Raw genomic sequence first — 17308 nt, 5'->3', positions numbered from 1 at the left:
TGTGGTGCTCATTTGTATCATTCGCAGTCGCTAAGGAAACAGCTTGCGTAGCAGTGAATCACTGCTTATTTTATATAATGTAGTACATCCAAGACAACCTTGAAATTCGTATTATTACGAGGCAGTGGGCATGGCTCTACCGTCGTGGACAACAGTTCGATGAAAAAGAAGTGGACTCGCCGCGCGAGAGACTGGCAGCTCTGAAGCGTCACTTTGGCATGTAAATATAGGAAATACGCTCATTTCTCTCTTCCGTGTGTTTGCGAGCTCCGTAACAAATTGGTGGGAGTGCTGGGTAACGAAGCGCCATACAACGGAGCTCCGCAGTGGTCGTCAAATCGGAGTTTCCGTGATGGAACACGGGACTGATCCCACGGCCACCTCTCCATCGGCCTCGGCGACGCCCGCACCATCCACGGCAACGCCTCCACTGGCCCCACCCCCACCCACGTACGTGCTGACGCAGCCGAAGCATCCTGGAACGTTCTGCGGTACGGACCAAGTTGATGTCGACGACTGGATAGCCGACTACGAACGCACCAGTGCTCTCAACCGGTATGATCCGACTCTTATGCTGGCCAATGTGCTGTTTTACCTGAAAGGCACGGCCAAAGTCTGGTACGAGAACCATGAGGAGGAGATCGGCAGTTGGGACACCTTCAAGGAAAAGCTTCGCGACTTATTTGGGAAGCCCATCGGTCGAAAGGCGGCTGCAAAGAAGGAGTTGTCTATACGTGCTCAGACGTCCACAGAGCCGTATATCTCATATATACAGGACGTGCTGGCTCTATGTCGTAAAGTTGACAACGACATGTCGGAGTCTGACAAGGTTGGCCACGTCCTCAAGGGCATAGCGGACGACGCGTTCAACCTGCTAATGTGCCGGAACTGTGCGACCGTCGACGAAATTATTGAGGAATGCCGGCGTTTTGAACTGGCCAAAAGCAGGCGGATTTCAAGATCATTTACTCGACTGCCGAACACCGCAGCGACGTCCTCCTGCGAAGATGGACTGTCCTCCCATCGGCAGTCTTCACCAGCGTCTGAAATTACGCGAATTGTCCGGCGGGAAATCGAAGCAATTACACCTACTCTTCCCGCCAACGGCCACGTCGATTTGCAAGTACCTCAGGTTTGCTTGGTACAGTCGATTGTGCGGGAAGAACTGAGCAATTTGGGCTTCGATGTCTGCGCCGTTGCTCAGTCTCGACCAATTGGCTTCCGTTCAAGGTCGCCGCCTCGCCCCAGGTCACCACCCCAAGAAAGGTCTTATCCACGCTCTCGCAATCCGGCCGAATGGAGAACTGCGGATGATCGGCCGATCTGCTTTAACTGCCGCCGCATAGGTCACGTCGCACGGTATTGCCACAACCATTGGTCTTCGTCCCGAAACCAGTATAACACTGCTCGCCGCACCGATAGCTACCGTCGTTTCCAACCTCCTGAGCCGATCGCCGACAACTACCGCCGGCCTCTGCCCGTCGATTCCTACGCCTGCGATGCCCCTGATACGCAGCACAGCCGCTCACCGTCGCCTCGACGTCACCAGTCTCGTTCGCCGCCAGGACGTCGCCCGTCGTCCCCTTCTCCTCTACGACGACGCCCGACCTCCCCGCTCAATTCTCACCAGGGAAACTAAGCGGTGCAGCTCTTGGAGGTGAAGCTGCATCCTCGGTACCGACCTCAAATCCTCTCCTTGTACTGCCGACACGACGAAATTTGATCGACGTCGACGTTGACGGCCTGACTGTTTCTGCACTTGTTGACACTGGGGCGCATATTTCTGTGATGAGTGCCCGACTTCGTCGCCGCCTGAAGAAAGTGCTCACACCGGCTGCCCCTGGCGTTATTCGTGTCGCCGACGGAAGAAGTCTTGCCATCACAGGAATGTGCACAGCACGCATCACTATCGCCGATCACCCCACATCTGTTCTCTTTGCAGTTATTGAGCAGTGCCCAAATGACCTAATTCTTGGTTTAGATTTCTTGTCCACCCATGCTGCTCTCATCGACTGTGCAACCGGCGTTCTTCAACTTGAACTGCCTCGACTTGGACCTGTGCCGTCCTCACCGTCACACCGCTTGTGCGCTGTTGATTATGTTCGGCTGTCACCGCAAGCCACCACGTGTGTTGCCTTAACGATATCACCAGCTCTTCCTGACGGTGACTACATAGTGTCTCCATTGGTGGATGTGCTCTTGGCTCGAAGTGTTGCTGTGCCGCATACAATCGTGACTATTGTGGACAACTACGTTCAGCTTCCGCTCCTTAACTTCAGTAGTTCGACCCAAGTTCTCCCGCAAGGCATTTCGTTAGCCCACGTTTCCCCACTTGATGCATGTAGCATCGTGGCATTGGACCCTGAAGACTGTTCGTCCCATACTGCAGCCAGCCGAGCAAACGCACCTAGCGACGAAATCACGATGATGATCGCCCCTGATCTTCTGCCCTGTCAGTTGGCGCAACTTCACCACGTTCTGACTACCTACCGAGATATTTTCGACTTCGATGACCGCCCTTTAGGTCAAACGTCCTTCGTGCGTCATCAAATACATACCGGCGATGCTAATCCTGTTAGACGGCGACCGTATCGTGTTTCCCAGTCCGAACGCCAGGTCATACAACGAGAAGTCGAGAAAATGCTCTCCAAAGGAGTCATAGAGGCCTCTTCAAGTCCATGGGCGTCACCTGTTGTTTTAGTGAAAAAGAAGGATGGCAGCTGGAGATTTTGCGTTGACTACCGTGCCTTGAACAAGATAACCCGCAAAGACGTATATCCGCTGCCACGAATCGACGACGCCCTTGATTGCCTTCATGGTGCGCGATACTTCTCATCTATTGATCTGCGTTCGGGCTACTGGCAAATTTCTGTCGACGACTTAGACCGAGAAAAGACTGCCTTCATCACACCGGACGGCCTTTATCAGTTCAAGGTTATGCCTTTTGGGCTGTGCAACGCCCCGGCAACGTTCGAACGCATGATGGACTCTCTTCTTCGTGGTTATAAATGGTCCATCTGTCTTTGCTACCTCGACGATGTGATTGTTTTTTCCCCAACATTTGAAACTCACTTAACTCGTTTGTCGACCATTTTAGCCGTTTTTCGTCGAGCAGGACTCCAGCTGAACTCGAAAAAGTGCAATTTCGGCCGACAACAAATCACGATCCTTGGTCATCTTGTAAGTGCTGCTGGCGTCCGACCTGACCCTGACAAGATTAGCGCTGTCAAGAATTTCCCTCTGCCTTCTTCAACCAAAGATGTTCGGAGTTTTGTGGGCTTATGCTCGTACTTCCGCCGCTTTATACGCGATTTCGCTACAATTGCACGACCACTAACTGATCTTCTCAAAAAGAACGTGCCCTTCTCGTGGGGCCAAGACCAAGCAGCTGCGTTTTCCACGCTGATCGACCTGCTCATTTCACCACCAATACTGGCTCACTTTGACCCGTCTGCGACGACTGAAGTACGCACAGACGCCAGTGCTCACGGAATCGGCGCCGTCCTCGCTCAACACCAGGGAGGCCAAACGCGTGTTATTGCGTATGCCAGCCGCCTTCTCTCCACATCTGAGCGAAACTATTCGATAACAGAGCGCGAGTGTCTTGCGTTGGTCTGGGCTGTAGCGAAATTTCGCCCCTACTTGTATGGCCGCGAGTTTTCAGTTATTACGGACCACCACGCTCTGTGTTGGCTGTCGTCGCTCAAGGACCCAACTGGCCGCCTAGGTCGCTGGGCTCTACGTCTCCAGGAGTATAACTTCGACGTAATTTATAAGTCGGGCAGGTTGCACCAAGATGCTGATTGTCTCTCGCGTTATCCGGTGGACCCTACTAGCCTCGCTGTCCATGAAGGCGATTCTTGTGTGCTCGCCATATCTGATTTGCACGACATCGGCACAGAGCAGCGCCGGGACGCAACCCTCAAGAAGGTCATTCAGCGAGTATCTTCAGGACATTCCGACCCTTCTCTCCGTCAATATGTCCTTCGCAACGACATTCTGTATCGTCGCAACATGAAGTCTGATGGCCCGGAATATTTGTTAGTTATTCCCCAACACATGCGTGCCACTATTCTTCAACATCTGCATGACGCACCGACGGCGGGACACCTGGGTTTTTCACGCACCTATCACCGCGTGCGGCAACGGTTCTTTTGGCCTGGCATGTATAAATTTGTGCGCCGTTATGTCGCTGCTTGCGAGCGCTGCCAGCGTCGGAAACGTCCTGCTCTCCGTCCGGCTGGCCTGCTCCAACCTATCGACATTCCCCCGGAACCATTCTTCCGCATCGGCCTCGACTTGCTCGGACCTTTCCCGACGTCCGTGTCAGGCAACAAGTGGATCGCTGTCGCAACCGACTATGCGACCAGATACGCGATAACTCGTGCATTGCCAACTAGCTGCGCTACAGACGTCGCAGACTTTCTCCTAAATGACGTCATTCTGCGGCATGGAGCTCCGCGCCAGCTTTTGACGGATCGGGGCCGCTGCTTCCTCGCAAAAGTTATCGACGAAATCCTCCGGAGCTGCTCTACCGAACATCACCTTACTACTGCCTACCATCCCCAGACTAACGGTCTCACGGAGCGTCTCAACCGAACTCTTACAGACATGTTGTCTATGTACGTCTCTGCTGACCACCGTGACTGGGACGCAATGCTCCCCTACGTTACATTTGCATATAATTCGTCAAGACATGACACCGCCGGCTACTCTCCATTCTTTCTTTTGTACGGCTGCAACCCTGCGTTGCCATTCGACACACTCCTTCCTTCTGCTACTATCCAACCAACGGTCTATGCGCAGGACGCTGCTTCTCGAGCCCGCGTCGCTCGCCAAATCGCGCACACTCGGCTCAGTGCTTCTCAGGCCGCACAAAAAGTCCGCTACGATGACTCGCACCGCGACGTTGACTACCCTGATGACTCTCTTGTCCTACTCTGGACGCCGTATCGACGTGAAGGTTTGTGCGAGAAGCTCCTCCCACGATACACAGGACCCTACAAAGTTCTCCGCAAGGTCACCGACGTCGACTACCTCATCACTCCCGTTCAACCGCACTCATCCTCTGCTACACCATCTACTGATGTTGTTCATGTGTCGCGCCTAAAGCCCTACTATACTGCCAGTCCTGATTGACTTAGGGGCGCCGTGACGGCGCTTTGTTCGCCGGGGGTGATATTACGAGGCAGTGGGCATGGCTCTACCGTCGTGGACAACAGTTCGATGAAAAAGAAGTGGACTCGCCGCGCGAGAGACTGGCAGCTCTGAAGCGTCACTTTGGCATGTAAATATAGGAAATACGCTCATTTCTCTCTTCCGTGTGTTTGCGAGCTCCGTAACAGTATTATCGCAAAATTCGCATAAACCGTAATCATATTACCGAGATTCTACTGTACAGAAATTCCCTGCTTTCGCGTCCCTGGGTTCCGCATTTTTCTGGATGTCAGGTTGTTTTCTGTTGGGTCCGACATAGCTCTTACAAGCACCAATGCAATGGAAACCCTGCTGTCAAGTCGCAACTGAGGGACCATTCCCGCACGTATGTTACAAACTGGCCCTCTGAGATGGCCCAGGCAGCCATGTTGACTTTTCATGCAGCTTGGCTGAATCCACTTGGTAGCTTAGCAATCAAATAAGTCATCAAAAGTGGAGTGGGGCATCTGTGATGTATCTTTAAGTCCAGCCACCAGAAGCACGGCCTCTGAGATTTGTATTTTTCATTAAACATGGTGTCTGTGATGTGTTTGAGTGCAAAAATTGGTTTGAGATGTCGCCTCCGCGATTTCTGTTGGCAATAACGTGACCAAATGTGCCGATGCTTGAATCAGTGACGATGGGGAGGTGGAGCAGGCGCCAGAGCAGTTGCTACAGCGGAGGGCTCTATCAGCCGTAACACTGCTGGATTATATATGTAGACTTGCATGCAGTTGTGACGTTGAAGGCCATATAGCTTTGCAGTTGCTTGAGAAACATAGTCGGTCACAACTTATCTTAGCAATAAAGCAAAGGTAAGGAAGATCTGTGCATTTGTGTTCCTATCCAAGTAGTGCAACAGTTTGCAGCCGATTTGAGTTAGTTTTGATTTTGCTCGCTTGTAATTCATCAACAATTCCTAACTACAGCAGAGCCATTGCAGATAACTTACCGTGAAAGCCCACTTATAGTCTAGGGTTTTTTTGTTATTTTTATGATCTAAAATATATGCGTATTCCAAAAAGCTTCAACCGATATCGCCGTTTCTGTTATAGCATGGGCGGCGCTATCATCATCATCATCATCTGACCTTGAGGTTGGGTTACAGTTGAAGTCCCTAGATTTTTCCCTGTTATTTCTTAAGGGGAGATGCTACTCGAAGACATTTTTATTTTATTATTCACCCTAGAGCAATGAAACTTGAGCTGTTTATGGAACATTTTATGCTGATTTCAAATATATAATTAGTTTTTTTGCAAGTTACACACTTTTAGCTCTGGAACACGAGAAAGTGAAAACCTTAACCCTTTTGCCCCCCTCTTTTCATCCCTAAACATCTGTAATTTTCTATTATTCATAGCTCATAATGCTTCAAATAAAGTGTAGAGTGTAAATAACTAATTAGGAAGCACATACAAAATATGTAATATGCGTGAAAAATAAATAGACCTAAAAAGTCCATATTTCACCTACCCTAGTAAAGGTATACATATAATTTTTATTATACAATAAATTCTTGAATTTTAAACTAGATAATTGCATTTCTCACACTTTGGAAAAAATATGGGCAAAATTTCGTGCAGATCCGAGCACTAGAAGTGCCCCAAAAAAAGGAGGGGCACATTGTAAAAAATGGCAAAATTCGCGTTTTGAAAAAAATGAGTTTTAAAGTTAAAATTGAGTTTTTATTTATGAAGGATATCATTAAATCAGAAGAAATTTACACACCAAAAAGAACAATCCTTCTTGTAGTGGCCACTGCGACTAAAATACGACAGCACCATGAGTTTCTCCCTCTCAGCTTTTTCGAGCCGACTCCTCACAGACATTTCGCTCACAGACAGGGTCATGAAATGCTTGCCAAACTGCGGCTTCATCTGGCAGAGCCTTGTGCCAACTGCAAGCTTGGAAGAAGTTTGACATGACTGCGAAATCCAAACTAAGTTCAGTGTCATGTCATTTTGCAGCCACGCTTGTGCCACATACCGTCGTACCTAATGGCGATGTCGTCCCTGCTAAGTTCTCTCACTCCGAGCTCTTTCGAGCTCTCAAGATTGGCGCTGACGTCATCTATTGCCGCATCACAAACTTTCCAGCTGACAGGTGTGAATGACTTTTGATGCATTGGCTTTTGCAAGCCAACAAATGCCGCAAATCGGACCAGCTATAATTACACGAGAAAAGCATTGTTCAGCTGTGCTGCTCAGCAAGACACGGACCCCGCAAATAGGTTTCACAGCACATACAGGCGTGCAGCGGCCAATGGCGGTCCCCGATTCGTACCATGTGATAAGCCAGTCGCGGCGCTCGAAAAACACGCAGAAAGTGCTTCTTTTTATTATTTCTTGCGCTGCATTGGCGAGAGAAACTGTTGGCATTTGAAGAGTGAGGCTCAACTCTTCGACTCATGCAATCAATAATGGCGAGCGGCGGCGCATTATTGGCGGCAAGGTGCTCGAAGACTGCACACTTTCGACCTTTAGTAGGCACCTTGTGCTCTTTAGATGCAATTTTAAAGCATTTCCAGTCGTCTCGACCTGTATTATTTTTTTCATAACAGTAAAGGCACTAATCTTATCAAAACAGGCGAAAATAATAAATCAGTAATTTTGAAAGAAAAAAATCGCGTTTTCGACCCGCATTTCCCCTTAAGTAGCAACAATCATGAAAGTGCCATTGACAGATCTTATTGGCTATCGCTCGTTTTAGGCAGCCATGTTCTTTCTAACGCTCTGCCAGCACCTGGTGAAACGAGTCCCTTGCTCACTATTGGCGGGACACTGACCAGAGGAGGAAGGCGAATAGCGTCCGCTGACAGATGCGTGGCTAATGTACTTAGTTAAGACATGCACGGCTTTGTAAATCTTTCAAGTTGGGAAGCCAATGCTGGCAGGGGCCAGCTGCAGGCGATTGTTGGTACATAGAAGCCAACCCCGACGATTTTTCGGGGTCAGTAGATCTCAATGAGGTTCACTAGGTACGTTCACGCAAATTTGCACGTTTGCGCCATTCACGCCAAATCGCAAGGTTGAGAATTTTGCAGATTCTTTTCAAATAAGTTTTATAGCTTGTCTACTATGCTCACCTCGCTTGCCAGAATTAATGGCAACATTGTGTGTTGACGTTGAGTTTTGTATGGCAGAAGTAACGGAACTGATGTGCCACTGCAGCGTCTGCTTGTCTGTTATGGATTGTGTGAGTTTGGCCGGCGCTTCCTTGGTTGAGCGTGCTATTTATTTTTCCGTGTTGGTAGGCTTGTGATAGGTGGCAAGTGCTGTTGCGTTATGAGTCGCACACGATTCGCCATATATTCACCATGACATCATAAGCATTTTAGTCGATCACGGTGGACGGCGTGGACAGGTAGTGCCATCTGGCGAGCATTATGCGCAATAAGGCAGGTTCGGGTGAATGATTACGTCACATGTAGAAGCACACTCAATTGGGTTTTGGTATGGGTATTACGGTTTTTCGGTAATTAAAAATTATTTTCAAATTTGTTGAGCATTTCAGCTATTGCTCATGACAACAGTGTCTCGGGAACATAAAAGCACCATTATCTTCACGTGGTCGAAAAATTACCGGAGTTGGCCTTCAAGTAAAACAGGCAAATCTAGGGGCTTTAGTTACAGTGGCTACAATAGTAAAGTGGGCCGACCGGCAAGCGGCTCCCATGCGAGTCGCTGAAGCCTGAGAAGAGGGAACCACGTGAGAGCGCTCGCTCTCTCATTCAACTCGCTGAAGGTCCACCACACTGAAAAGCGTGCTGTTTCTTTTTGTTCAGTGTCATGTGCGTTCGAATAATTTTAGCAAAATGTGTGCATAGCTCGCTCCCCGTCCTGTGTAGCCATGCCACGGAGGCAGAGTCACTGTTTCGTGCCTGGGTGTACGACAAGCTAAAAGTCTAATAAGACTGAACTGTCCTTGCTTGGTGTACCGAAGGACCCAGCCTTGCTTGCACAGTGGCAACGTGCTGTTCCTTGCATCGACAAGGAGCTCGAATAAAATTGTGCAGTGTGCCAACTTCACTTTGATGACAGGTTCATTTCTAGATACTTTGAGCACACTGTGAACGGTGAGCTCGTCCGCATTGACAGAACCAGGCCCGTGCTGCTTGTGGGAGCAGTTATGACTCGGTTCCCGAACCTCCATGCCTATTGTTCAAAGAGGGTACCACGGCGAGAAAGCGCCCTTCAACGTCTGAACAGCATGCCCCACAGAAGAAGAATCGTGCACAAGAAACTGCCACATCAGTAAGTGCTGAGAACGCAATCGACAGTGTTGACGTCGACAACGATTTATGCATGCTGTTCGACAATCTCGTCTTACCGTTGCCTTCCTGGGGAAAACGTTCGTTCACTGTGTCTCCTTTTATTGTTGGTTACAGCGTGTCTGCACTAGCAAAAAACAAAAACATCTTGTTCGCGAGTAAGTTGGTTGTTTGCACACCTGAAAAAACACAATCTAGCAAGAAGTGTTTGTAAAAGGAGTGCAGATACATCAAGATGTGTGTAATGACCCTGCCACAGTGTTAGGGCTGATAGATGCCCTAAGTATGTGCTCAGGGGTTGGAACTCTTGAAAAATTTCCGTTTGCTATCGGCAACAAAAGGTACATTGTCGTCATCATCATCAGCCTGCTACGCCCACTGCAGGCAAAGGCCTTTCCCATGATCAGCCAACCAACCCGGTCTTCTGCTATCTGCTTCCACCTTATACCTGTGAATTTTTAATATCATCGGCCTGCCTAACTTTCTATCTTCCCCTTGTGTGTTTGTCTTCTCTGGGAATCCAGCCAGTTGCCCTTAATGACCAGCAATTATCCTGTATATACACTGTGTGCCCAGCTTATGTCCATTTCTTCTTTTTGATTTCAACTATAATATCCTTAGCCCGAGTTTGTGCCCTGACCCACTCTGCTCTGTTTTTGTCCGTTAAGGTTACACTTATCATTTTCCTTTCCATCACTCGCTGCGTTATTCTCTATTCAAGCTAAACGCTCTTTGTAAGCGTCCAGGTTTCCACCCCGTACGTAAGTACGGGCAAGATGCAGCTGTTATTTACTTTCTTCTTGAGGGTCAGTGGTAGATTACCATTCATCATTGGTGAATGCTTGCCAAACGTGATCCACACCATCCTTACTCTTGTAATCACTTCACTCTCATAGTTTAGTTCTGTGGCTCACAACCTGCCCTAAGCAGGCTTTTATTCCTCCACAACTTGCAGTGTCTCTCCACCTATCAGAAAGCGCTGTTTTTTGTCGAGACTGTTGCACATTATTTTTATGCATATTAATTTTCAGACCTACTCTTCTGCTTTCAGTATCCAGGTAAGAAATCATGAGCTGTAATTTATCCTAAGTAACCTGTCAAGGCAATCTCATTAGTGAATTCCAAGTTACTAAGATACCCTCCATTAACTATCATTCCTAACTTTTACCAGTCTAGGGCCCTGAAAACCTCCTGTAAACATGGGGTGAATAGCATTGAAGAGATAGTTTCTCCCGGCCTTACACCTTTCTTTATTGGGATTTTGTTGCTTTCTTCATGGAGAACTATGCTGGCTCTCTATCCGCTGTATATTCCTTCCAATATGTTTGTGTGGGGTTTGTCAATGCCCTGATTTTGTGGTGCCTGCATCACTACTGGTGTCTCGACTGAGTCAAATGCCTTCTCGTAGTCTACGAAGGCTATGTATAGGGGTAGGTTGTATTCCACCCATTTCTCTATCACCTGATTGATAGTATGAATATGGTCTATTGTGGAGTAGCCTGTACGAAATCCTGCTGGTCCTTTGGTTGATTGAACTCTAATGTCGCCCTAATTCTATTAGCTATTATTTTTGTAAATAGTTTATGAATTGTAGAGAACGGACAATAAGCTAATCGGGATGTAATTTTTTAAGTCCCTGATGTCTGTTTTCTTATGGATTAGGATGATGTTGGTGTTCTTCCAAGTTTCTGGTACCCTTCCTGTGAAAAGACACTTCATATGTGAGGCGGCCAGTTTTTCTAACACAATTTCTCCGCCATCTTTCAGCAGGCCCATCTTATCCTCACCAGTGGCTTTGCCTCTTTGCATTTCTTCTAAGGCTTTGATTACTCTCCCTGTGTCATGTGTAAAAGGGCACTGGAATGCAGTGCTCGTGTGCGAGACCCCCAATGGTGCGCATACGTGCCCTGTTCATGTACGAGATTGGACAAGAAGGCTCGTGGCACACAACCCGAGCCATTATGAGAAATCCCAGCTGTGGCTGTGCATAGGGGCTTCGAACTGCCAACATCAGGAAAGTCAGTGTCGCTACAACAAAGGAAGCAGTAGAGCTGCTCGGTTCTGAGGCTGTCGGTGAAGAGGCCCATGGAGTGGCCGTCCATCTCGGAAGACTCGAGTGAGGCTGCCCGAACTTGCCGCAACCTTTCACCGCAGTTCCTGGTGGGCCTACAGCTTTTTTGCTTCAAGCTAGAATGGATGTGGCCCACACCACAGTCAAAATTTCATTGACGAGTTAGGTGTCCCCTAACCGAGCCGGAGACGACGAAGACCGGAATCATCCCAGCAATGAGGTCAAGCAGCTCGTTTGGCAGAAATGGTCCATGATGGTAGGATGTTAACGAAAACTTGGACGACAAAAGTGATGAATCGGCGACACAGCAAGGGCACAGAGTCGACCTAGCAACGCGACAAACTGTGAGAACGTTTCAGTACTGAAACGCCATCTTGGATAACTATTGGCTAGGGCTGGAGTTGGCTCTAAGGCAGATTGTCGTTAGTTCTGTTTTCAGCCCGTGGTAGACTGGTGTGTACATATAGTGATAGTGAATTTTGAGTGTTTTAAGGCGAATTTTGTGTATTTGATTCAGCCTTCGTTTGCATAAAGCGTGTTTGTTGTGCCATACCTGCCTCCCATCTCTCTCAATTCAATGCCTTTCAAGCGCTCCTAAGATTAATCGTGTCTATAATTTGCAAGCCTCTGCCAGGATTTTTCCTTGTGCGGCCTAGTGAAATTATCGTCGGGGGTTGCGAGGATGGTTTGAGGAAGGTTGGTGGCCATGGTGAAGGATTTAGACATGACAAAAAAGGAGACACTGAAGTTTTTTGAGAATGCGCTGAGAGAGTATGAAAGGCAGCTTGGGCAGGAAGAGCAAGAACGCCAGGCGGAGGGCGAGATCGTGTACCAGAGGGGCAGGCACGTATGCGCGAAGAGCATGCAAGGACGCTTGAACACCACGAGCGCGAAAAAAAGATTGTGCAGCTGAAGTTGAGGCTTGCAAATTTACACGCTGTTCAGCGCAACGACGCCAGTGCTGCGAGTAACCCCAAGTTGGCGCTGGCCAGCTCGCCCATTCCGAGGCCTAAACAGATTTGTCGCCCCCCTCCCCCCAAAAGCTTATGGCACCCTTCGACGAGCGAAGAGACGTCCTTGGTGCCCACGTGCATCGTTTTGAAAGGATCCCGGTCAGGCAAGGCTGGAAGAAGAGCGAGTGGGCCATTGCCTTGAGTTTATATCTCGTGGGTGAGGCACTGAGCGGGGGTATGGTCACTTGCCAGCACAGGAGTCTTTGGACTACGATCTTCTTAAGAAAACTTTATTGGAGCGTTTTGGACGAACGGCAGAAGGATTTCGCGAGAAGTTTCGGACGTGTAAGCTTGAAGATTCTGAAACTGGAAAGCAGTTTCTGTGCCGGCCTGGTAACAATTTCAATCGCTGGATTGAGTTTTCAAATACAGAAAAAATGTACAAAGGAGTTCGCAACAAAATTGTAGCTGAGCAGTTCCTTAACCGGTCTATCAGCAAGTTGACTGTATTTCTGAAGGAAAAAGAGCTACACACGGTGGAAGACATGGCCAAGCAGGCAGATCAGTTTTTGGAAGCTCGGGGGCTGAGGAATCTCGAGAAATGGACAAGTGACAACCCTTAGTAAAGAGAGCACATAACTGAAGCTCCAAGGAGTAAGGCAAGAGCGCAGCAGCCATGTTTCTTGTGAAACCAACTAGGCCATATAGCCATGCTTGCTGAAGAAGCGGCAGTCGACGGGAAACAGCTGTAGTTTGCCAGCTATGCAAAAAGAGAGGACACAAGGCTAATGAATGCAGGTCTTGATCAGGCGAAGGGAGTGCATGTGCGCTAAGATCAGAAGAAAAGCCTGAGATGGTGAGCATAGTGTTGAGCACGGCGACAGGTTATATGCCAGTGGTAGAAGGAAAGGTGCACGGCAAACAAGTGTTAGTGTTGAGAAGTTCTGGGGCGGATACGATAATAGTCAAGAAAAGCCTACTTAACAAGAAGGATTTTACAGAAAAAGAGGGAATTGTGATCTCCGTAGACAGATCCAAGAGGAGGTGTGCCAGAGGCCAAGATAATTTATTTATTTATTTGTACATACTGCAGGCGCTAATCGGGCCCATGCAAGAGTGGATACATAGAGGTAACATGAGGCATAATAGCGCTCCACAAAAAGAAAAAAAAGAAAGTATTGATACCTATAGGATACTTCATGATTCACATGTATACATCTTTAGAAAAATCAATCTCTTCTAGACAGTTGACAAAAGATTCCAGCATATAACAATTCACAGCATTGACTGGCAGCCTATTCCAAAAACTAATGGCCATTGAGAATAAAGAATACTTATGTGTATTGACACGGCTAGCAGGTTGAAAGATGACCTTATTATGGTTTGTCCTGAGTGAGTGTTTAAATGGGTCCTGTAAGTTCAGATTGCGTGGTATCTTAAAATGATAGTGATAGAGTAAGTATAGGAACTTTACCATAGAAATTATTCCTCGTTTGGAAAGTGGCTGAAGATTCGCTCTATTAATTAGGTCAGTGACGCTTGAATGCCGTGAATAATTAGAGTAGATGAACCGTACAGCTAATTTCTGAATGGGTTCAATTTTGTCTATTAAATGTTGTTGGTGGGGACTCCATATTATGTCGGCATATTCTAAGGCAGGGCGAATAAGAGTCTTGTATGCATTTAATTTGACTTGGGCCGGAGCATTTCGCAACCTTTTTCTAAGAAAGGATAGCTTCCCTACCGCTTTTTTGCAGACGGTGTCGATATGAGGTTCCCAACTTAAGATTGCTGAAAACGTGACACCAAGGTATTTCACCTGATCACTTTTAGGGAGTTCAATATTTTCTAAAGTGCTGATTCTTCTTATCAGTGAATGTGAGACATTTAGTTTTAGATGCGTTCAGTCTCATGCCCCATTTCTGGCACCAAGCGCAAATATTTTTTAGAGAGTTATTCAAGCCGATTTGGTCCTCTGAATGTCTTACAACTGTATACACGGCACAATCATCTGCGAAAAGCCGCATCTGGATTGGTGACTGGATACAAAATTGGATATCATTGATATAAATAAGAAATAGTAGAGGCGCAAGGACTGAACCCTGCGGTACTCCCGAGTACACATGGAGGCTATCGGACATATCCGTGTTTACGGCTACACGTTGTGTTCTGTTCATTAAGAAGCTGGAAATCCACGAGATTAAGGTGTCATCAATATCAAAAGCATGTAGTTTTGTGATTAAATCTTCATGTGGGACCACGTCAAACGCCTTTGAATGTCTAAGAATATGGCATCAACCTGACAGTTGGTATTAACAGCGTTGGCGAGGTCATTAGTTATTTCGGCCAGCTGTGTTAGTGTTGACAACCCAGATTTGAATCCATGTTGTTGGTTATAAATAAGGTTATTCCTTTCTAGATGACTGATAATTGATTTAAAAATTATGTGTTCCATCACCTTACAACACATGCTTGTTAATGGTACAGGTCTGTAGTTGCTTGGTTCAAATTTAGAGCCTGATTTTAGTACTCGAATTATTTTTGCCCTGCGCCAGTCATCAGGAATACTCGAGGTATCCAAAGACACTTTAAATATTATAAGTAAATATTTTGAAATCCAGGCAGCATATCGCTTCAAAAATGCATTAGAGATAGAGTCGGGACCAGTGGACTTCCTTAGGTCAAGGTTATTCAATAAATGTAGTATTCCTTCTTTACTTATAAATAATTTTTCCATAGGCTGCTCAACAGGGTAGGCCGCCAGTGGCTCTTGTGAAGCAGTGTGTGTGAAAACTGACTGGAAATAGTTGTTAAGCTGATTCGCAATGTCCTTAGGTTCAGTCAGTGTTCTATTCCCAGTTTTGATTTGAGCAATGGTTGGTCTATCTTCTGACAAGTAGTGCCAAAATTTTTTAGGGTCATCCTTCATAAAACTTAGCAAAGTTACACCGTAAAATCGTGATTTGGCTTCACGTACTTTATCACGCATAGTGCCAACTATACCAACGATTTCGTTTTTATCTCCTTTTGTGCGACGTAGCCATTTCAGTTTTTGTTTCAACTGAATTATCTCGTGTGTAAACCATGGGTAATCTTTGTTGACCCGTTTCTTTCTTTGGGGAATGAAGTTGTTTTCGCAAAGATATATTGATTCTTTAAAACGCGTCCACAATTCCGGAACACTGTTCAGGGCGCTGAATTCGTCGAAGTTGCGTTCTAATGTATCTGATATTTTGTCATCGTCTGCGCGTGCATAATCTTTTACGTAAAGGCATGGTCGTTTGGTAGATGAGCGAATAACTGTGATAGGGCAAGTCAGGACAAGCAACTTATGATCTGAAATACCTTCTTCTAGGCTAACTGTGCTGTTTTGAAGCATATTTCCAACGAACATCAAGTCGAGAAGAGAGGACGACGCCCCTATTTTCGTATGTTCGGACACTAGTTCATTCAGCGAAAAACTGAACGCAGTGAAAAGCAACAATTACGCACTTGTGGCATCTCTGCTGTCATAACACATGTCAGTCCAATTTATCCCCGGCAGATTAAAATCCCCTGTTATTATTATATCTGACCTTGAGTTTGTGTGATGCGAAAGATAGTCGTGAACAGCTTCCAGATACTGGGGTGCAGCATTGGGTGGGCAGTATATGCCAGCAAGTAATATTGTCTTGCCAGAATACAATAATTTGCACCATAAGCTTTCGTGTTCGGGAATTCCATCAAGAACAGAAAACTTGATGTTGTTTTTAATGCCTATCGCTACGCCACCATCTCTGGAAGTCCTGTCGTTACGGAGTAGTTTATATGATGCCGGAATTACTTCACAGTCCAACACACCAGCATGTAGCCAAGTTTCGGTAATTACCAGCACGTGCGGGTGATGACACAGAATTAAATTTTCGATTTCGCTGAGCTTGTTCACTACGCTGCCGGCATTGAAGGACAAGATTCTCAAGTTTTTGGTCTTCCCCTGTCAATTTGCCTTCTGAACGTCAGGTCTTGCCCTTGTAGCTACTTTCGGTCGAGAGTACCCTGCAGCAGCTTCTACTCTGGCGTTCTGTACGGGGTCCCAGACAAACATTTTGCCATCGACTTTTAGCTTGTCAAACACGAGGGACACCTTCGCTCCCTGTGCTTTCTCGTCTGCGGCAGAGCGCCACAACTGACTGTGCATATCTCTCACTCTTTTCGAAAAATCCTCCGAAATCGATATTTCCGTGCCTTTTAATTTGGTACAGCAAGAGAGAATTTTTAGACTTCTCAGAGAAATCGAAAAGTCGTAGAACAATTGGTCGCGGGCGTTTGCTACGAGGATTGCCTACTCTGTGGATCCTTTCAACAGATTTTACGGCAATACCAAATATATTAGTGAAAATAGTTCGTTGAACCATTTCTTTCAGTGATTTTGAATCTTCATCAGGCTCTTCAGTCACCCCAAATATTACGAGATTGCTGCGACGACTTCTGTTTTCCAGATCGTCAACCTCAGCTGTCAGTTCTAGTATTTGCTGAGTCATGCCTAGGCAGTTTTTTTCGTACTCTGCTAGTTTTTCCTTAAATTGCTTTAGCTGACCGATTTCATTTTCCATGGCAGTAATTTTTTCCTCAATAGTAGAAAGCACACCCTCAATTTGTCTCAAATTAGCTGTAAGTTCTGTAAGCGTTTTGGTTGTTTTCGTTTGTTCTTTAAGGATTTTCTTCAACATAGCGATGGTTGTTGTGGATTCAGACTCTGAGTCAGAAGTTGGCCTTGGGTTCTGTTCCACGTCCCCAGATGTTAGTAATAACAGTCTAATAACATGGCAACACTCAGAC

General features: G+C 46.8%; 1 protein-coding gene across 4 annotated transcripts in view; it reads left to right on the top strand.

The window, feature by feature from the left end:
* Positions 1-17308, top strand: part of Ube4B (Ubiquitination factor E4B) — a 244571-nt gene that overhangs the window by 50710 nt on the left and 176553 nt on the right. For 2 of the 4 annotated variants that reach the window (XM_075890893.1, XM_037420054.2), the window contains exon 6: positions 9294-9449. The exons of the other annotated variants lie outside the window; for them this stretch is intronic. In XM_075890893.1, the coding sequence (XP_075747008.1) occupies positions 9294-9449 (156 nt within the window). The remainder of the gene's footprint in view (positions 1-9293; positions 9450-17308) is intronic. 4 annotated transcript variants of the gene reach the window in all.

Source organism: Rhipicephalus microplus, chromosome 3, assembly GCF_043290135.1.
Source record: "Rhipicephalus microplus isolate Deutch F79 chromosome 3, USDA_Rmic, whole genome shotgun sequence".
Taxonomy (NCBI): Eukaryota; Metazoa; Arthropoda; class Arachnida; order Ixodida; family Ixodidae; genus Rhipicephalus; species Rhipicephalus microplus.
This window is presented reverse-complemented; position numbering and strand designations above follow the sequence as displayed.